Raw genomic sequence first — 22,093 nt, 5'->3', positions numbered from 1 at the left:
TGCTCCTCTGGCAGTCACTGTACTCATTCCTCTGCTTCTCAGCTCTTTTGTTCTCTTAGCTGCTCTGCCAGTCAGTGCTCATGATAGTTGCCGCATTGACTCAGGGGCTGCCTGGCCAGCATGGGGTCTCTACACCCCATGACACATGCACAGAGTTAAAACAAATCTCTATAGGACTGCAGACTTTATTGTGTGTGAATATGCTGGTAAGTATGACTAGGGTCTGCCAGTTTGGCAGTGCATCAGCCGGCTTTAACAGCAGCTTGGCAGAAGAGAGACCCATGTGGGACTGGGTGGAGGAGGAGGATGCCAAATGCAACTTGACAAATGTAATGGATGGAGAGTTAGTTGAAGTGACAAACAAAGATAATGATTTTGAAGGGTGCGTAGGTGTCCTAGAAAAACGCTCCCTGGGTGAAATCCACCCTTGTATGAAGGACCAGCACCGGGCCTATGTTCCACTCAAACCCTCAAAGTACGGCTTAAGTAGGACTTAAAAATGATGCCCAGGCCCTCTACCCAGGAGTGAATTTCACGCAGTGTGAACTGAGATCAGTATTAAAATTGGTGACAGGAAAAACCAGAGCAAAATACTGAACTCTTTAACCTCATCCTGAGGGCAAGTGTTACAGAGAACAGGTCAATGTAATCCCAGCATCTGATTGCTAAGAAAAGTAACACGTGAAAAACATGAAAACATCTTTAAAATAATAGTGATCAATCAAATATGGGGAAAGGGAAGTAGCCTAAGAGTCTGACAATATCAGGGAGGACACTGGAAGAGATGTTCACCGGGGAGGGGGTCTGTCAGTGTTACAAGTTGGGGCGGTGATGGGGATGGGGATAGAGAGAATTTTGCTCTGCAGCCTTAGCTAACAGCTAGTAAGCTTTAGGCTCATGCACTAAGCTCTAGAGGTCCCAGGTTCAATCCTGCCTGCCGACAACCAGGGTCTGTTGGCATTACACCAGCAGCAACTATTTAGTGGATATAAGGGCTGGATTTTCCTTTTGTTTACAGCTGTGTAAATCAGGAGTAACTCCAATACAGTCACAGAGCAACATGGGTGTAAATGAGTAGAGAGCCAGACCCAAACTACTGAAGCAAGTGACAAGTATTTCTAAAAAAAAAATTTGAATTCTATTGAGAGGTGGAAATTGATCAGAAATGTTTCTGAAAATATTTACTTGAATAATCAATTGAATTTGTTTGGTGGTTTTCACAGATCTTTTTGTATTTGTTTTCTAGAGTATTCTAGTAAACCCAGGACCCACAGGAAAGTTCATGTAAACAGTAAATTTTAAATAAATATCAGCCTACATCCACAGAAAACAAATTTTGCACTTAAAAATCTGGGAATTGGTACTGGAAGCTGTTCATAACCATTACAGTCAGAGAACAAAACAAAAACCAGGTTACCTCTGTATATGTCAAATCAAAACTAGCACATTTTGAGTTTCCAATATCAAATACGAGCAATGAGCTATTCAAGAAACAGCTATTTGCAGAAATTATTCAGTGAATAAATCTGAGCTGCTTGCTTACCACTTGTGAATAAATCTGACCTGCTTGCTAACAACTTACAAATAGAAAGATGCAAATTTCATCAAATTATCCACTAGAAATTATTCAGTCAGTTTTGATGTGCTGTCTGTGTTCTTATGCGGTAAGCACTGTGGTAAGAACACTTACACATGTGAATAATTTTTATGGATTTGAATAGTTCCACTGGATTCAAAAGAGTACTCAGGTACATACATATTTGTAGGATTAGAACATTAGTTAGCTGTCTCTGTTATTGATTGCAGTTTTCCGTCTGGAATTGTCAGATCATCACACTCATTCTTATGATGTCAGGATTTGGGGACTGTTCAGAAGATGAGGAGCCAATACATTTTTTTTTTTAAAAAATGAATGTCTGAGATCTGAGAGAGAGAGCTATCAAGTGCTGACCAGGAAGACCAGCCCAGACTGACAACTGTAAGAGTAATGGTGCTGTTGCTTTGAAGTAGCAAATATTTATAGCAGTCTGAGAACCAAAGAAGGTGTTGAACAGAAAGAAATGTGGTGTTGTGTCCTGCCCCAGAGGGACATTTGAAGAAAAAAGGCTGAGACAGTGATTTAATAGCTTTTAAAGGCAAGGTTGAAGTGGCATGGGAAAATGTATTTTCTTTGGGAACTGGAATGGGTGGTGCAGTCAGCAATGAGCATGCTTATTTTCCTAGCTTAATTATTAACAACAGTCTAGTATCCTGATGGCATGTTCTCTACTGTTGATTGCGTCTGCAACAGAGTTTGCTCTCTGAAGTGTTTGTTTCCACTCTGAGTTCTGCCCAGTAATATGTGCCCATATTAGTCAATTGTCCCTCAATATCAGAGATGTCCATCGCAGACCTTATGGGCCATGTTTACTGTAAATCAATACACCATTTGGCATTTTAAGCTTTCCATTCAGCTGTGTACACGGTGCCCTTTAGTTTAGGTCATAGCCTGGTATTTAGTTCTTGGCAGGTTCACGCTGACAAGTTTGAAAGGGCTCATAACGAGAAAGATTTCTGTCAGGTTGCCTTGTTTGAACAGTGCAGCTTGGAGACATGATTTGCTTTCCAGAGAGTACAAATTCTCCTTCTGAAGAATATTTTTCAACATTATTAGGGCCAAATCTTGCTTGCCTTATTTGATTCACAAGTGTATTCCCATTGGTGCAAGGGGAATCTTCCTGTAAGTCCCCTCAATCAACCTGCCCCTCAATCAGCCGAGACTACAGCTGTGCAAAAGGGTTGCGAGGGTACGTCAAACCACATGTAACTTGTTTTGTTCCAATCTGAAAAGTCAAACCATATTAACTAAAATGGTTCACTGATGCTCATGAGCCTTTCAGTGAACCTGAGTCATTCAGCCTGGGGCCAAGTGTCAAGCCTGGGTCAATTTATGGTTGAAGTAATGTGAATCATAGGACTGCAGTGGACCTCGAGAGGTCATCAAGTCCAGTCCCCTGCACTCAAGGCAGGAATAGGTATTATCTACACCATCCCTGACAAGTGTTTGTCTGACCTGCTCTTAAAAATCTCTAATGATGGAGATTCCACAACCTCCCTTGGCAATTTATTCCAGTGTTTAACTACCCTGACAGGAAGTTTTTCCTAATGTCCAACCTAAATCTCCCCTGCTGCAGTTTAAGCCCATTGCTTCTTGTCCTATTCTCAGAGGTTAGGAACAACAAATTTTCTCTCTCCTCCTTGTAACAACCTTTTATGTACTTGAAAACTGTTATCATGTCCCCTCTCAGTCTGAGTTGAGGAATATGAACATTTTGTCATCAGGCTTCTTATGAAAGCCACAGAGTTAGTTAAAAGAGTGATCCAGCTTAGAAAACACAATAAAATCTTAGATGACACCTGAGTCAGGTCCCACAAAAGTGTCTCTAGTAGGTATTAGTTATTTATTTTGTAAAACATAAGGCCATTGTCAAATCTAAGCGGAGATGGTTAGGTCCCCAGAGAAGTACATTATTCTACCTTATGGCAAACCCTGCCCTGGAGCAAGGAAAATTCCTACCTGTCAGGCTCCACCAAATCCACCCTTCTTAGCTTTTGCCTTTCTTTGCTTTTTAAGGTATCTTTTCTTTAGGGATGGGTGAACTGGAGGGAAGAAAAGGTGAGTGACTCCTGCAAGACCTGATGCTTCCATAGTAGCTCTCTCTCTGCTGTTGCACATCTTGGAGGGGGATCCTCTTCTTCTACCTTCCTTCCCTGCAGAACTGCCCCATGTGCAGCCCGGCTATCTAGAACAATTTAAGGAGTTTTCTTCACATTCCCCCCTGCTGCTCTCTCCATGGTTATTTTTTCCCAGAGGAGGGGAGATCTGGCTCAGTATTACCATACTCATGTTTCCTACATATCTGTTATAACAAAGGTCTTTCATCATACATGTTGTATGATGAGTCGGACTGGAGAAAGAGGGACAGGTGTCAGGAGGGACTTAGTTGTTTGTGACACCAGAGGCAGACAAATCCAGGCCCCTCAGCATGCTCAAGAAAAATCTTCCTACAACTCTTGTCTGCTGGTGCATCCCATATCACCTAATGAATCCGTGTAAATGAAGTACAGTGCTATAGACCAGTAAAGATTTGTCTCTAATTATGAAGATTTGCCCTGATTCCAGGGATTGTTAGCCAGCCACTTGAGTCACTGCACCAGTGCAAACCCCTGTTGTGGAGAAGAGAAAGCTGCTATTTGCACTGGTAAAGTTTATCCCTGCATGAACCAGTAAAAGTTGTGGCTTATACTGGTTTCCACTGTTTATGGGCTTGCCTTTACTCCACAGTTAGCTTGAGTTACGACATGAGCATTGACCCTAACTCAAATCCCATCCAAACACAAACACCCTTAACTACAGTGGTGGTGGTGCTTTTAACTTAAATTGGCTGGCCTGTTTGGGGGTGCAGGGTAGAGCTCAAGTTAGCACTGCTTGTCAGCTGCTAACTCAGTCCTTCTGCGGGGCTCATACGTTATTTTGCAGGATGGCCACTCTCATTCTAGCTGGGCTAACTACAGAGGTGTTACCATGAGTGTAGATAACTTAAGTTCACCCTGCAGTGAAGAGACTGCATACATGAGGAGGCTGCACTGGTGCAGCTGTACTGATGAGTGGATGCAAATTGCTGTAATTAAAGCGAATCTCCAGGGGCAGGCAAGCTCTGAAGGTAAGTGGTAATAGTCAGATTTCTTGGTCAGAATATTACTGGAAATCATTATCTACTCCCTGCTGCCCAGCCTGATCCTGAGGCCATTAACCTCACGCAGTAGCATTTATTGCAAACAGGCCATTAGGCTTCATGACATAATTAAGTGACCAATAAAAAGCTTGGTCACTGTTATCACAGCACCCCAGAGCCTTTCTGAGGCTGTGTCAGCATTTTCTTTACAGCTCCCTATTTTTAGGTGTTTATACAGCAGCTGTGCAAATTTGCTGATTGCTGAAGCTGGCAGGAAAGTTCTTGGCCCAGGAGCAAACTTCTTTGCAAAATAAAGGGGAAACAAATGACTTGCGAAGTCTACCAGTTCTAACAGAGCTGATAAAAGAGTAGGACTTTCCATTCTCTTTCCTCCAGTTTGTGACTGTGGTTACATCTACACTACAAATATCTGCTGGCACTGCTATGTTGGTCAGGGGTGCAAAGAGGTGTGATCCCTGACCAGCAGTGCCAGGGGTGCTGAGAGCCCTTGAACCAACCTGGGAGCCCTGGATATAATGGAAACCACTTCAAGCCAGGGGTGCTACAGCACTGCCACCACCACCTCCCGCACCCCTAGTTCCAGCACCTATGTCCCTGACCAACACCACTGTGCTAGCAGAGGTCCCTAATGGTGTAGATGCAGCTATACTGGCAAAACTGTTACCGGGATGGGTTGTTTTGCTCATGGGCAGTGGCGAATTAACAAATTTGCCGCCCCTAGGCTCTCAAAAAATTCCCCCCCGCCCCCGCGCCAGCTCACCTCTGCTCCCCCGCAGTAAGCCTGGGAAGGAGGCGGGAGAAGGGGACTTGCGGCGCGCTCAGGGGATGGCAGCGGTGGAGCGGAGATGAGCTGGGGCGGGGAGCGGTTCCTGACCCCCCCCCCCCGGTTACTCCCCACACCCATGGGCCCCAGCTCACCTCTGCTCCGCTTCCTCTGAGCTCGCCACTACTCGCTTCTCCCTCCTTTCCTCCCAGTGCTTTCGCATGGCAAGCCTAGGAGGGACGTGGAAGGAGGGAAGCACGGTGCGCCTGTGGGGAGGAGGAGGGCCGGGGATTTGGGGAAGGGGTGGAGTTGGGGAGGGGGCATAAGCAAATTTGCAATCCTAGGTTTAGGCCTCTTGGCCTAGGCAATAATATGCCACTGCTCATGGGGCGTGGTTTTACTGCACCAGTAGAAAGCACAGCTTTGCCAGTATAACTGCATCCATCCTAGGAGCATTTGCTGGTACAGTATCCTGGTATTCCTATACCAGTAAAGTGCTCCTAGCGTAGAAATAACATCAGCTGCTAAACTCTGCTTTTCTGTTGTTTTCATTGACATGTGGATGCTTTTCAATCAGATGTGCCTGGTAAAGTTCATTACTGCAGAGTCACCACTTTCTCAGGTAGTTCAACCCATTACAAACCTGTTTTTCAAGGAAGACAAAAGCTGGCTTTCCTCCACAAAGTTATGCACCTAGAATCATACATGTCAAGTGTTCATATGCAAACGGACCAGTTGAGGACAGCTTCTTGATTTTGTGGGCAGTAGTGCTACCTGCTTGTGCTAACTTGGATAATGGCACCCTCAGATAATGGTGCATGTATCGTTATGGGGTCAGGTTCCTGGAAGTGAATGTGCGGCTGGGTTTGTGATTAATGCACTGAACTGGGATTCGAGATGTCAGCATTCAGTTCCCAGCTCTGCTACAGACTTGCTGTGCGACCTTGGGTAAGTCACTGAGACTTTGACTTGGTTGTCTAATTCCCTTAGAAAACCTCAGCCATATCTCTGTACAATAGGGATAATAATACTGCGGTTTAGATTGTAAGCATTTTAGGGTAGGGCATGGCTCTTCCTATGTGTATGTACAGAGCCTAGCGTACTGGAGGCTTGAGGAGCTATTGTAATACAACTGATAAAAAGGAAAATTGGTCTTTATGAATGGTCTGCTTCACATTCCCCCCCTTCCACTAAAAGGTGTTTTTAAGCATTTGTGTGAAGTCACACTTCAGAAGGACACATCTAGTTTTGTGATAACAGCCCATTACAATCATTAGGGAATTGGATGTTATTTTTTTCTTCTGGAGAAGGAGGAGATTCCTCCCAGGTCAGAGTAGGGTGCAGAGATGGGTCACAACCAAAATGCCAGCGCTGAGCACCCAGACTTTCTCGATTCTGCCTAAAGGTGGCCAAAACAAGCCCAAATCTGATCATTCTTAAAGCATGTGCCAATTTGGATCTAGCTCCAGGTCTGACCTTTGCTGCTCAGACAGGTCTCTAGTCACTTGAGGCTATTGCAAGATTCTCCTTATTTCCCTTAAAGGCTGAGGGTGCCTCCTTGAAAAACCCTTCTGCTGCTGAAGTTTGACATCTGTAGCTGGTTCTCAGCCTGAGCATCAATTTTTTTCAAGCTTTTTTGTTAGGCTCTGTCATAGCTTCCTACTCAAATTTGAACCTTAGTGTTCATAAACTGAGAAGCTAGCATGAACCCTCTAAGCTTTACATAAAAAAGAAAGGAAAAAGACATAAACATATTCTCTGTATCAGGTTGACAATACAGGGTCAATTACTTAAAAGAAAAATATGAATAAACAGCCTTATTCAAAAAGATATCCAATTTAAAACATTCCAGCAAACTACACACATGTAAATACAAAAAAACAATAAAGTTACTGTCTTTTCTTCTTTTACTCACAACTGAAACTAGATAGAAGTTAAAGAAGATTCTCATAGCGAGAGAGAGCAGAGAAAACGGAGAACACACAAAAGCACACACCCCAACTCCCCTAGGCTATTAAAAAAAAATCGGTTTTCTGATTGGTCCTCTGGTCAGGTGTGTGGTTCCCTTTGTTAACCCTTTACAGGTGAAAGAAACATTAACCCTTAGCTATCTGTTTATGACAGGCTCAAAAGATGGTTTGGGTTGTTTTCCACACTGCTCTGAAGAAAAGCTGTTGAGTGTCTTGTGGAGTTTAGCCATGTGACTCCCCAGAGAACGCTTTGGCTGATTTAGACTTGGAGTTAGAGAGCTGTTTTCTAGATGGGAATTCCATTACTGAATAAAAAACAGTCTTGCCTCTGGCTAATAGTCTCAGCAAAGCAGTGATGAGGATAAAGAGGCTGGCGTCAGAGTCCAAGTACTCAGAATGTTGTTAAAAACATTTTATGTTTTTTTTTTTTAATCCTATTACACATCAGTTTATTCCCAGTAACCTGGATGTTGTTCTTGTAGCACCATGGAAACAGTCTGCCATCCCATGGTCCGGCAGCTCGCTGTGTTCCCACTGATCATTCAAGAAAGGAAACTAGGCTATTCAACATAAGGATAACGGAGACACCCACCGGAAGTTTCCATTAGTCCAATCACAGACCCTTCCATTCCCTTATTTCCAGATGTAATTAGCAGAACTGATACTAAAATATGCTCTGATTGCATTACATTGATAAGTGTGGCCTTCTACTGAAAGATCATCTGCAGTGTGACTGCCTTCATTAAATTAAGGCCCTATCTCTGCTGTAATTACACCTATGTTGGGGTATATGGTCACAACAAGACAGTTCCATTTGTATTGCAGTAACTCCTCACTTAAAGTTGTCCTGGTTAACGCTGTTTCGTTGTAATATTGCTGGTCAATTGGGGAACATGCTCGCTTAAAGTTGCACAATGCTTCCTTATAATGTTGTTTGGCAGCTACCTGCTTTGTCCACTGCTTGCAGGAAGAGCAGCCCGTTGCAGCTGGCTGGTGGGGGCTTGGAACCAGGGTGGACCAGCAGCCCCTCTATCAGCTCCCCACTCCCCTAAGTTCCCTGTGCAGCAGCCACCCAGCAGGCTATCAATTACTAGGGCAGTTCAGCTGTCCCTCCCCCCACTGCCATGTGCTGCTCCTGCCCTCTGCCCAGGGGCGGCTCCAGGCCCCAGCACGCCAAGCACGTGCTTGGGGCGGCATGCCATGGGGGGCACTCTACCGGTCACTGGGATGGCGGCAGGCGGCTCTGGTGGACCTCCGGCAGGTGTGCCTGTGGAGGGTCTGCTGGTCCCACAGCTCCAGTGGACCTCCCGCAGGCATGCCTGCGGGAGGTCCACCAGAGCAGCCTGCTACCCTCCCGGTGACCAGCAGAACACCCCCCCACAGCATGCCACCGTGTTTGGGGGCAGTGAAATGTCTAGAGCCGCCCCTGCCTCTGCCTTGGAGCTGCGCCCAGGAGCCTCCTGCTTGCTGTGAGTTGGGGGGAATGGAGAGGGGAAGAGCATGTGCCCCTCCCCCCATCTCCTGCCCCCCACTTAACTCATCTCCATGGGGGGTGCACAACAGGGGTTCAGGATGGAGGGAACTTGCTGGCAGTAGCTACTGTCTCAACTTGCTGATATACTTAAAAAGACAAAGTACTTAGAGTGAGGTAAGCATACTTAAAGGGGCAATGCGCATCTCTCTCTCTCTCTCACACACACACACACACACACACACACACAGGGAGTGTATCTCTGTCTCTGTCTACCATGCTGTTTCCCCTCCCTCCATTCATGCTGCCTTGTAGAGTGTGAGGCTACATTAACAGTGTGTTTAATCCTTGAGGGCTCAGCCAAGTGCTAGTTCATCATTTAGCAGTAAGGCAGTCCCTAGGAAATATCCCACCCTCTGACTCCACCACCTCAACCAAGCTTCACAACCATCATTGCTGTGTACAGTATTAAATTGTTTGTTTAAAACTTATACTGTGTGTGTGTATATATATAGTCTTGTCTGGTGAAATTTTTTTCCCTGGAGCCTATTTACATTAATTCTTATGGGGAAATTGGATTCAAGTAACATCATTTCACTTAAAGTTGCATTTTTCAGGAGCAGAACTACAACATTAAACAAGGAGTTACTGTATAAGGAGGCTTGGTCTTGCCTTCGTGGATCAGACCATCTCAGGTGATACCTGTGTTACAGCCCCTTTCCTTGCAGCCTATGCAACCTTAATTCAGTGCCCTTGTGCATATGCACTGTTTTACAGTCTTTGATTATGGGATCACATGCTCTTTTTTTCCATAGGACTCCTGCCTCAGTCAGTGCAGAGTATGGGTCTGGTTTTGGTATGAACCAGGCTTGTGTGGTAAAGGAGGAGGCTGTCATCTGTAGGACCCCTGTCTCATTTGTTACAGAAGCTGATAGATGTATGGATTGCAGGCGTGAGACTGCAGGGTCTTATGTTTAAGGTTGTTGAATGTTGCCGTGGAGAACTGAATTTATGTATTCAGAGTTCCTATGTAGGCAAGTCACTTAAACCAAACTTTTCACGTGTGGTCACTAATTGTATGTTCCTTCTTTCCTGGCCTGACCTGAACCTGTGAGGTGCAGAAATGCTGCACACTCATAGCTGCAACTGGAGTCACTGTAAGCTATACTTTGAATGTATAAAGTGCTAAATAATGCTATGTACGCTGAAAAATTAGGTCTTAGGTGACTCAGATTGAATAATCAAAACCAGTGAATATTTTCTGACCTCAGTCTCTCTGTGCCTCAGATCCCCATCTGTAAAGAGGGGATATCAATATCACCTCCTCACCTCACCAGGGTATTGTGAAAATAAATGGATTAATAACTGTGCAGAATTCTGATTTTATAATGGTGAGTGCCATAGGAAAGCCCATGAAGAAATTAAGAATTCTCTATTGAGAATAAGATTTGAGGAAGGGTCCTGCCCAACCAATTTTACTTCGGCCATTTCCTGACTTTTGAGTACCTGACTTTTCAACCTTTAGTAATACTATTTTAATGTACAGTAACTCCTTGCTTAGAGATGAGATGAGATACTTCCATAAAATCCTGGCATCTCCTAGTTCGACCACGTGCCTAATAAAGAGGTCCGCAACATCATCACCCAGTGTGCTGGGTCATATGAAGACCTCCTGACAATCGTGAAGGAGCACAAGCTGAAGTGGTAAGGCCATGTAACAAGATCTTCTGGCTTATCTAAGATCATCCTCCATGGGACAGTACAGGGGAGGAAAAGAAGAGGTAGACAGAAGAAGAGATGAATTGACAACATAAAAGAGTGGACAGGAATGGACTTCGCGGAGACTCAAGCAGTGACACACAATCTTCAGGAGTGGAGACAACTGGTTGATTGCTCATCAATGATGGGGCTCCAACAACCAATATGGTTATGGGAGTGGTGGTGGTGATGATGATGAAGATGAACTCCTCGCTTAACATTGTAGTTATGTTCCTGAAAAATGCTGCTTTAAGAGAAACTATGTTAAGCGAATCCAATTTCCTCATCAGAAATAATGTAAATGGGAGTGGGGGGAAGGAGTTAGGTTCCAGGGAAATAAATAAATATACACACACATGCGTGCGCACACACACACACACAGTATAAGTTTTAAACAAACAATTTAATACTGTACAAAGCAATGATGATTGTGAAGCTTGGTCGAGGAGTCAGAGGGTAGGATATTTCCCAGGGAATGCCTTGCTGCTAAATGATGAACTAGCACTCGGCTAAGACCTCAAGGGTTAACGCATTGTTATTAATGTAGCCTTGCACTCTGCAAGGCAGCACAAATGGAGGGAGCAGACACAATAGACACATGGCAGTGTCTGCAACCATTCCCTGCAGAAACTGAACGTGATGATGAACTCACACTATCCCACTGGAGCGCACCACTCTCTTCACTATCCAAAGTGCTGGGTAGTGGATGTGTGTGTGAGACAGAGACACACAGTTTGTGGGGGAGACACCCTGACATCAGCACCTCTCTTCCCCCCACCCTATGCACAGCAAGCAGGAGGCTCCCTGGAGCAGCTCCAAGGCAGAGGGCAGGAGGAGCACATGGCAGTGTAGGGAGGGACACCTGAACTACCCGGAAATTGATAGCCTGCTGGGCGGCTGCCGCACAGGGAACTTAAGGGAGCGGGGAGCTGATGGGAAGGCTGCTGGTCCACCCTGGTTCCAAGCCCCCACCAGCCAGCTGCAACGGGCTGCTCTTCCTGCAAGCAGTGGGCAAAACAGGCGGCTGCTAAACAACATTATACGGGAACATTGTGCAATTTTAAACGGCCACTTTCTCCAGTGGATCAGTGACATAACAACATTAACTGGGACGACGGTAAGTGAGGAGTTACTGTAGTTCTTTTGTGAATAACTTCCTAGGTTTTTAAAAAGCAAACTGAAAAAACAGAAATGCCATCATGTGACTTGGGTATTGACACTTACACATCCCAACATGTTAAGATTTACATGGTAACACTCATAGACAGAAGGGGTTTAAGAGGTGGAGTAGGGAGGGGGGAAATGAGAACACACTGCCCCTCCTAGAGCAGAGGGGAGATCTCCTTCCACTCCCTGGCCTGGCTTTCCATCCTCTGCCAGCAACTCCATCACTGAGCAGCAACTCCCTTTTTCTCCCTGGCCTGGCTGAGCAGCAGCAACTCCCTCTCTTTCTTGGCAGGAGCACCGAGACCTTCCTCTACTCCCATTTCTGCCACTGGTAGAGGAGCCTTTAAGAAATAATAAGAGAGGGATCCCCAAATCACTTTCGTCCAGAAAGCAACGTCCAAGTGGAGAAAGATTTTTCTCTGTGCTCTTAGCTCAGAAATTCCAAGAACGTTCAGTCAACTGTTTATGTCTCTACCACGCTGAAGCCACAGCAGCAGTTTCTGCTCCAGGCCAACGAAGTCACAGCAATAAATTCCCAGCATTTCACCATGACATACGTAGGTGAGGCCTGTAGGGGACAACGTTTTGGGGGCCAGATGGTGGTTGGTCCCTGGACAGATTCCCAAGGAGTTTTCCCCCACTTACATACCCTTCCCCAGCTCATGTGACAGGCTCTGTTGCAGCCCCTGCACTCTCCTGACCACACAGACGATGCTCCCTGATACAGCTGTTTGGGGCACGTCTTGCTAAAAGAGGCAGGGAGGAGATGGGATTATGACCCTGGCTCCCTTCCATACCATCTAGCAGAGCTGATCAGCTGCACAAAGGAGTGGCTTCTGCATCCTCCTAAAAAACGATGAGTTGGGGAGGGCTGGGGAGCTCCCAGATGTGCGGTCTGGTCCTAAGACCCTGACCAGGTTTGTAATAATAATAGCACCCTCGCTTAGCTGTCCTACATCACAGATCCTCTTCAGAGCACTTTTCAGCCAGCCATCAGCCAATTCATCCTTACAAGCACCTGGGAGGTAGATAAACAGGACTGTTCTCTAGCTTTGGAATTCAATCACCAGTAGCTTTCACACAGGATTCCACCTATTCAGACGGAAAGAACTATCACACCAGACTAACCAAAACGTTGAAGGGAAGGAATACAAACCACACATTCAAATTGCAGAAACAACTGCTAATCATTTCCCAATAGGGACTGAGTCACTACTTGACTTCTCCACGTTGTCCTCTGCGGTCAAAGTCACACCAGCATAAAACAAGTAGCGCAGAGGTGAATTGGGCCTGTAGTCTCTAAGGGAGCCACTGAAAATGAGCAAATGTGAGCATTTGCATTTCCTGTAATAAAATGAAAACAAGTGACGTAACAGATAGGAGTTTTCCCTCCTGACACTGAGCTGGTAGAAAGGCATTGGAAAAATACTAAAGTCAGGTCTGTGCGATCCACGCTGTTCTAAAGTAAAGCAACTCATTTCCAACAGTGACACCTTGTGCTAGACTGTCAAAGCTACATGCAGTTCTAGCAGAATGCTGTGCTTTGGTATCAGGGCTCTTGTATTAGGGACACTGCTCTGTTGAAATAAAGGTGAAATAAAGGTGACTCTTAAAGGGGACTGCAAGGGTCTTTGCCTGCCTGCTGGAAATACTGTGTTTCTCCATCACAAAACATCACTGATGCTTAGAACAGAGCAAGGAATACCACTTCCTATGCGTTTCACTGTGCTTTAAATGTTTGTGGAGGCATCGACTTCATAATTAAATTCAGAGTGAGGAAAAAATCACATACCAAAAATAAAGGTGTCAACTGGAGTTTGTCTCCTACAGACAATACATTGCACTTAGTTAGCACCTGCCCTCCAACCATCCCTAAGTGTCTGTAGTGGCCCATCTTCCTTTAGTAATCATGACAATTCCTTGCGGACTGTGCAGGATTTTATGGCCTAGTGAGGCTTACAGGAGGGAAAAGCTATAACGTAGCTATGAGTTATGTTAGGTACAGGGAAGCTGTAGTGGAGGTTGCTAAGTGAAGACTCCCATTCTCTTTCAGTGGCCTAGGCTCCTTCTTTTTGTAAAGCTCCTTCTTTTGCTTTCCTTACACTGTTCCCCTGGTGCTGTTATTTCAGTCTGTTTCATCAGCTACCACAAGACAGTAGTGGACATAAGAACGGCCATACTAGGTCAGACCAAAGGTCCATTTAGCCCCAACAGGTAATGATCAAGTGATCCATCCCCTGTTGCCCATTCCCAGCTTCTGGCAAACAGAGGCTAGTGTCCTGGGTTACATCCAGAAAGGCTAGAAGCTTCAATTTTAAAGGTAAAAAATAAAAGGCATGAGGGCTTCAATACCACAGTGGCTGTGAAAAGGACCTAAGGCTGCGACTCTGCTTCTTTGTGATCCTTCCAGGGTCTTAGTCTTACTATATATTACACTGAGTTTGAATCTCTGCACAGAATTGAAATGTTCACCGTGAGTATCAAGGCTATACCCATGTCTATTGTCTTGTAAACACTCGGTGCAAATTTTCTCTTTCCCTTTGTTATGTATCAATTCCAGGCAGAGCACTTCAGGGCAATTAACAGCTGCTTCCTGGGATCCTAAAGGAAATTCAGAAATGTGGGTCGTCATATGCAATATGGCAGCAAGATTTGTGATCTACTGGTCTAAGCACAGGACTGGGAGACAAGGGGGGAGATTGTCATACCCATGTGGTCCCTTGACATCTATAAAAATCACTGGAGCAGTCTAAAGGGGCCCTGAAAGTCCCGGGTCTGGCTGGGGGAGGGTTCCCTAATACAGACACTGTGGAAGACTGCTTTAAGGTTGCCCTCTGAGGACCCACTCACTGGCTTTTGGGTAGGGAGCAAGCTGGGGGCCAGAGGGGACATGTGAGGCTATAGCATGCAGCATTGCAGCCCATAGGGCAGTCCCAGGGAAGATGCTGTAACTTAGGTAATGGCTACACTAGAGAGTGCAGTGCAGCGCAGCTGCATCAGAGAGCTCTCCCATCAGCTTCCCTACTCCAGCCCCTGCGAGCGGCGGTAGCTACGTCAGCGGGAGACGCTCTCCCGCCAACATAGTGCTGTCCACACCGGCACTTATATCGGTGTAACTTATGTCGCTCAGGGGGTGGTTTATTCACTGACAGAAACTGCAGTATAGGTATAGGCTTAGAAAGACCCCAGGGCTGTCTAAATTATGCTGGGGACTTCTACAGCTGCTGGAGCACTGCAGGATCATGGAGGAGCAAGGCTGGCTTACGTCACCATAGACTTCCTCTACCCCTCTTTTGGCTGCGAGTTGAGCACAGCTCAGAATATCATCCAAGACCACTTAAGATGTAATTCCAGCTCTGACACATACAGTGTGGCTTTGGCCAAGTCCCTTACCTTCAGTGTCCTCAGATGTCAAATATTAATCGTACCTAATTACCTGCCTCACAGGAGGCTTTTGTATTCATTTTGTAAAGGTGCAGCGGCCAGTTCCATGCCACTGTGGTGTTCCACAATTCAGTGTTCTGAGAGGGGACAGATACCAGAGATCTCCACTGGCCTTAGGACCAAGCTACAAGACTGAGGCAAATTCTGTTCTTTCCCTACATAGAGTGGGTATCACTGTTAGTTTTTAAAACTTCATTAAATGGCCTTATGGTTCCAAAGCCATTAGGGCTGTCATGAATGCTCAGTGCTCCTTTCCCCCAAATCCTCTTTCAGGCTGTCTCCCACTAGGCTTTTAAAAAGTCTCTTCACTTGACCATTTGTGCTTTGCCCTAGCACTATCTTCCTGTGCCATTACCCACAATGCCTCTGCATCACTTAGCCTGGGAATTGCTTCTATCAGTGCAACACACCTGGGCAGCTGGGCGTGGGATCTTCAGCCACTCTCTTTTCTGCATAATAGTCTATTAATTGGTTAAATCTGCTGTTCCCATAGTTTAGCCAATTGGCCCAGAGACCCACAAACAAGCGCTTGAGGACACACAAGCAGCTTCCACACTGTTCGTTGTAAATAGCCTGTTTATGGGTTGGCGTCAGTGACTGGATCGCATTGACTGATTGAGTGAGTTTTTGGGCAAATCTGACAGATCAGTAGTTTTCCCACTACAATTAGGGGTCTTATCTCACTCATGACATTGCAAGTCACTTGATGGTATAAGACAGCTTTCAGACATTTATGACGCAGGCCAAATTTGAACCACTACTTTAGATGTGAAAATTCTGGATTATATTTCAAATCCCAAAAGCAAGCCAGTCCTGCCCATCCCTCATGCTGTTATCTGGTGCATGATTTTTGACTAATGAGTTGTGAAACTAGTACAAATTAAATTACATTAATGAGCTGTAAACATCCTGTAGCTACAATCTAACCTCAGAGCTAACATCTAACTCATCACAGTTGGTATTATTAGCAACCAGTTCTACTTTAATGGATATCTGTGCTGAAGAGATTTCCAAAAAACATAGGTTTCCACACAGTCTTAGTTCTCATACCTGGTAGGTCTTGGACTCACTTTACCCAGCTTTCTTGATGCTGGAAAAATGGCTACTCCATCAAGTAAGACAGAAGAAAAAAGCCCCCTTTAAAAATATCCTACTGTGATTGACAAATCAGGATGCTATTCCAAGACTGTGTTGCTAATCATGTGCACCTCATCCATTTCACAACACCTGGAACTTCTCCACATCAGGAACCACTGTTGTAGGTGCTCTGTCAACAATTTTTTTGCTTGCATTCAACAGTCTTTATTTCAGACTAACCTTGCCAACGGATCAGAGATGAAAAGAAACAGATATTCCTCCTAGCAAGGAACGCAGACTTTAAATTACCCACTGCATACCAGTTTCAGCTCTGCTTTGGAGCCAGCTCCTTATATACTGACACTATATATTTACGTGGTTTGCTAACAGAGCTATTCGGTTATTGCCATTATACAACTTACTGTCCTCTTCAAGAATGTGCATTCTATCTCTTTTTTTTTTTATAACGAAAACATACAAGTGTTAAGCTTCTTACTTGCCATTAAAAATGATTCAGCATGTAAATATGATGAATTTCAGGAGATTACTATAGCTAATTTTTAAGCAAGACTCTGCCTTGTCACAATGCTATGACTTCCTCTCATGGGTAATGAAGACCCTGGTCTTCCAGCTCTGGGAAAATAAACAATAGACTATTGACAAACAATTGCTTGAAATTATCAGAAAGCCCCGAGAAAACAACGTCACTGTAAATTTCTGTTCCAAAAACTATCATGCTTGTTTATTTTATGTATTTATCTGGCAGAAAAAACTAAAGCACTAATTCTTCCTGGAATCTGAAGACTGTAAAATGTGACCAGGCTTTATTTAGTGGCATTACAAACGCTATTAAATAATAAAGTAGATAAAGCTATGTCATGTGCATGGAAACTGGAGACTCATTCCTTTAGCATGTTAAAACTGCTCTATACATAGCCTAATGACTATATTACTAGGAACAATTTAGGTGAATGGACTAGGGCCCATATCCTCAAAGGTATTTAGGCCCTAAGTCCTGGGTCAAGGTGACCAAGGTTTGTCAAATCAATGATCCATGCAATAAAGTTACGCAGTATTTCTTGAGAAATCCCTTATATTTCATCACATCTAAGTTCACTGAATTTTGCAAATCTAAAACAATTCCCTCTAAGCAATGAGGCAAACAAATGGGAGTTGCAGCTGATGCTTAACTCAGGGTAGGTAATGCAGAGGTCTCTCAAGAGGGAACATTTTGCATATGTGTATAAGAGAGTAACTACTATAGCCACACTATAATCAACTTAAAATTGAGAGCCAAACTGCCTGTTGGCATAAATGAAGCATAGTTCTTTTGGGCTCTGTCCATTTACAACAGCATAGACATTGGCCCAATGTGTTTCTTTTAGCTCTCGCTTAGAGCAGGTTGAATTCTTTTCAGTGAAAACATTTTTGCTCACTCTGTCTTGCAGTACCTCCCTCCAAGGTCTTTGGACAAATCTGCTGCAAGGCCTACCTTAGAACCATGTAACTCAATCCAATCAACTTTGAATTAAGTTATCGTTAGCAAGTGTCAACTTCGAAGAACCACGTTTAAGCCAGCAATTAAAAAGATATTCAGTACTTTTCGTATCACAGAGACTATTGGTCTTTGACTCCCGCAAAATATCAGAAACCCACACACAGAAGACCACTCTTGAGAAAGCTGACATGGGTCAAATGTCCTAAAAAGACATATGCAGTGTTGTTGTAGCTGTGTTGGTCCCAGGATATTAGAGACAAGGTGGGGGAGGTAATATCTTTTATTGGACCAACTTCTGTTGATGAGCAAGACAAGCTCAAAAGCTTCTCTCTCTCACTAAGAAGTTGGTCTAATAAAAGATATTACCTCCCCCACCTTGTCTCTCTAAAAGACATTGTCACTAGTTTATGGAAAATTCAAATAAAACCCTTCTAAAAATAACTGTTGGAAAAAGGTCCAGCCCAAACAACGGGAAAAAAAACTGTTGCTCAAACATTTATTCATCAGCAAAATAAAAATAAACTCAGACTTACGATAAATGTCATCATCTACGCTTTCTCATTTACTAAGCTAGAAACAGAAATGTGCAAACAAGCCAATTACAGTAAACTTCCTATTTTTAACTGTGCTATAGGTCACACAGTTTATGAAATCTAAATCTTGATATAAAACAGTTGCTTTAAAGCTTATCAAGATGAAACTCTTATAAATTTTAAAATGTTATTTTGGATCTGTGCACCCATACAAGCTATTCTCCACAAAACGAGTAGTTACCTCTTCATGGACACACACGTAGTACAGAAACACAAAAGATGGGACAATTCATATTTTCGAGAGTGCAAAGATAACACACATGATTATGGATGGAGAAATCTCACTGACAGAAAAATTCCAGATTCTGATGGAAGTTTTAATTGAAAGAACCAGACATATGCATCCACTGACAGCAACCAGAAAAATGAAGATAGAAGAGGAATGACAGATTGCAAAGTATATTTATCTATAAAGCAAGAATAGCCTGGCTGATTGCAACCTCCTCCTTTCTGACTTTGACAAATACCATTCCCCCTTTCCGCCTCCCCCCCCGCCCCAATCTATTTTAAACACTGCTGCAAAGACCATCTTCTTGGCTTGTTATTTCAACCTTGTCACTCCCTCAATCCTTTGTATCCCTCCATTGGCTCCCCATTCTCCGCAGCATGAAACACGTTATTTTTCATTATTTTAAAAGTCCTTCCTGTTATATCCCCATCTTGCCTATCACCTCCTATATTCTATTCCGTCATTGACTTCTACTTCCATTCCACCAATGATACCTTTGTCAACCATCAGCCCAATATTCCCACGAGCTCCTTCGTGGTTTCTGCCGGGCCACCCCTTTTAAATGGGAGGAGCACCCTGTAAAAATCTGCCCGGTCACTACACTATCCTCCTTCAAATCTCCTCTTAAAACACACCTCCGCTGTGATACTTATAAAAGCCTTGATAATGATTCAACAGCTAGTGTACTGTTGATCACTGCTATAACCTCAGTGTTACCTTGTACTTCCCTCCATCCATCTGACGCATCCACCTGCTGTCTCTTGTCTTTGAGACAGGACTGCTTTTGTTGTTGTATGTGTGGTACAGAGCCCAGCACAATGGGGAATTAGTGCTATATACATAATAGAAAAGCCGAGTCCTAACACCTTCAAATGGGGAAGCCAAGTCATGGTGGCTGAATTCCTTATCCCTGAGCCTAAACCTCATCTTCAGCAGAGCACACAGACCCTGAGTGAGACTTACACACATGCTGAACTGTAAACCCTGGGAGTCGCTCTAGTTCAGTAGGGGTATTCACAAGGTGTACAGTTAAGCATATGCCTAAATCTTTTCAGGATCAGGTCTTAGCAGCCAAACAAGCCCCTTCCAGGGTTGGGGCAAGGGGAAGGCAGGGGAGGTTGGATTGGTTGGCACAATATGAACTTCAGCCTTGACCTTGGCTGTGTCTAAGGGTTTCTCTAATCCTTCCTCTATCCTTGCTCCCTAGTAGTCTCTCCATGTAGAGAATCACTAGAACTCCTTTGTGTCCTGAGCAGAGTAACTAGACTACACCTGCCAGCGGTTGTGTCCAGTGTTCCAACAGCAGCCAACATTGAGCAGGGTCACAGAAGAGTCCTGTTTATAGCCAGTTCGAGAGAAACAACTTTCAGATAAAGACTAAGATGGCAAAGAAGAGGGCATTATGGCAATCAAGTTTAGATGTTATCAATAAATGTAACAGTCTGGAAAGAAGGGAATGTGCAGCCTAAGAAACTGAAAACCCTCCTGATCCTGGCTGGAAGTCTTGCTCAGGACTAGAGCAGTTTGTTTTCTTCAGTGAAATAATGTATCCAGGGAAGGTAGCCTCCTTTTCAGTTTGTGGGTTATCGGCAGACAGACTTTGATTTTTATACATTTTCTTGTTATTTGTAAATGTCCAATGAACATTTTATGAGAACATAACTCAGCTCTTGGGCTATTAGAAAGCTATTTGCTTTGTCTAAATCTTCAGCCATACGGAATCGAGGATTGATGGTGTGACTGGTCAATTAAGCCATATGCTTCTTAATAGGCTGCCTGCTATTTTGTACAGAGGAGGGGAGTGAATAACAAGTATCTGTGTTTGCATAACAATCCTGTCTCCTACAATGCCTGAAATCCTTGCCAGACGTCATTCAGTCGTTATTCATGCAAAACTCCCAGTCAACCAGTGCCTGACATCCACACTTGGGTAAACTCTTTTTAAAAAAATAATTTTGCCCAAAGTAGGATTTCAGATTTTGGGCCCTGATCCAAAGCCCATTCAAGTCAGTGGGAGTCTTCCCTTTTATTTCATTGGGTTTAGGATCAGGCTACTGTCTCACAGCTTAGCTCAGTTTGTGTTTATCCTCCCCAATGTGTATTTGTGCTGTTACCTTCTGCTGAATGGAATGTCAGACTTGCTCAACTGTGCGTGGTCCAGTCACACTCTAGTGGCTAAGTACCGACACCTTGAAAGTGTGACTGATCTAATTACTCACTAGAGGCTGCAGACTCCAGAGAGTATAAAGTAGAAGCCTTAATACTGTTTCACAAGTGAAACATTGTGTGTATCTTTGGCCCCTACACTGACTTAAACATTTATGTGTCTTCTACTGGGCTCAAGAAAATGGACCTTGCCTTTCAGCATAGGTACTAGGGCCCAGAACCACAAAGATATTAAGACTTCTAACATCTATTGATTCCAGTGGATGTTAGGAGCCTGCATACCTTTGTGGAGCTGGACCAAGAGCAGGGGTGGGCAAACTTTTTGCCCTGAGGGCCACATCTGGGTATGGAAATTGTATGGCAGGCCATGAATGCTCACAAAATTGGGGGTTGAAGGGCAGGAGGGCTCCAGCTGGCAGTGCAGGCTCTGGGGTGAGGCTGGGGATGAGGGATTGGGGGTGCAGGAGGGTGTTCCAGGCTGCGACTGAGGGGTTCGGAGGGTGGGAGCAGGATCAAGTTTGGGGCATGGGAGGGGTTTGGGGGAAAGGCTCTGGGCAGCGTTTACTTACCTCCAGCAACTCCCAGGAACAGCGGCATGTCCCCCCTCCAGCTTCTATGAGGAGGTGCAGGCAGGCGGCTCTGCACACTGCCCTGTCCGCAGACGCCACCCCTGCAGCTCCTATTGGCTGCGGTTCCTGAAGAATGGGAGCTGTGGGGGCAGCACTTGGGGCAGGTGCAGCATGTGGAGCCCCTTGGCTGCCCCTATGCATAGGAGCCAGAGAGGAGACATGCTCCTGCTTCCAGAGTGGTTGCAGAATGATGAAAGACCCTGACCCTGCTCCCTGGCTGGAGTGTCAGAGCCGGGAAAGCCCCAGATCCCACTTCCTGACAGGAGCTCGAGGGCCGGATTAAAACATCTGGATGGCCGGACATGGCCCCTGGGCCATAGTTTGCCCACCACTGACCTAGAGGCTTATATATTTAGATCCAGATGTCCTAGGTTTGAGCAGATGATCTGACCAGGGCATCATTACACCACCATGAATGTCTCATAGGTTACTTCTAATAAGTGTTACGATCATTATAAGTGCCTTTCATTTCAAACGATCCAAATGTATCTTACAAATTGCTATAAGCAGGGATCATTTTGCTTGCCAATGAAATATAACCACCCCAGAGCCAAAGTACAACTGCTTAGGTCATGATCCTGCCCTGAGCTCC

At 44.7% G+C, this 22,093-nt stretch overlaps 1 protein-coding gene across 1 annotated transcript in view; it reads left to right on the top strand.

The window, feature by feature from the left end:
- The first annotated feature begins 212 nt into the window (after nucleotides 1-212).
- LOC116815173 (uncharacterized) overlaps nucleotides 213-22,093 on the top strand; it is a 41,638-nt gene continuing 19,757 nt past the window's right edge. The window contains exon 1 of the mRNA XM_075063491.1: nucleotides 213-486. Within this exon, the coding sequence (XP_074919592.1) occupies nucleotides 213-486 (274 nt within the window). The remainder of the gene's footprint in view (nucleotides 487-22,093) is intronic.

The sequence above is a fragment of the Chelonoidis abingdonii genome, chromosome 3 (genome assembly GCF_003597395.2).
Source record: "Chelonoidis abingdonii isolate Lonesome George chromosome 3, CheloAbing_2.0, whole genome shotgun sequence".
In the NCBI taxonomy this organism is placed as follows: Eukaryota; Metazoa; Chordata; order Testudines; family Testudinidae; genus Chelonoidis; species Chelonoidis abingdonii.
Note: the sequence above shows the minus strand (reverse complement) of the source record. Positions and strands in the feature narration are given on the sequence as shown.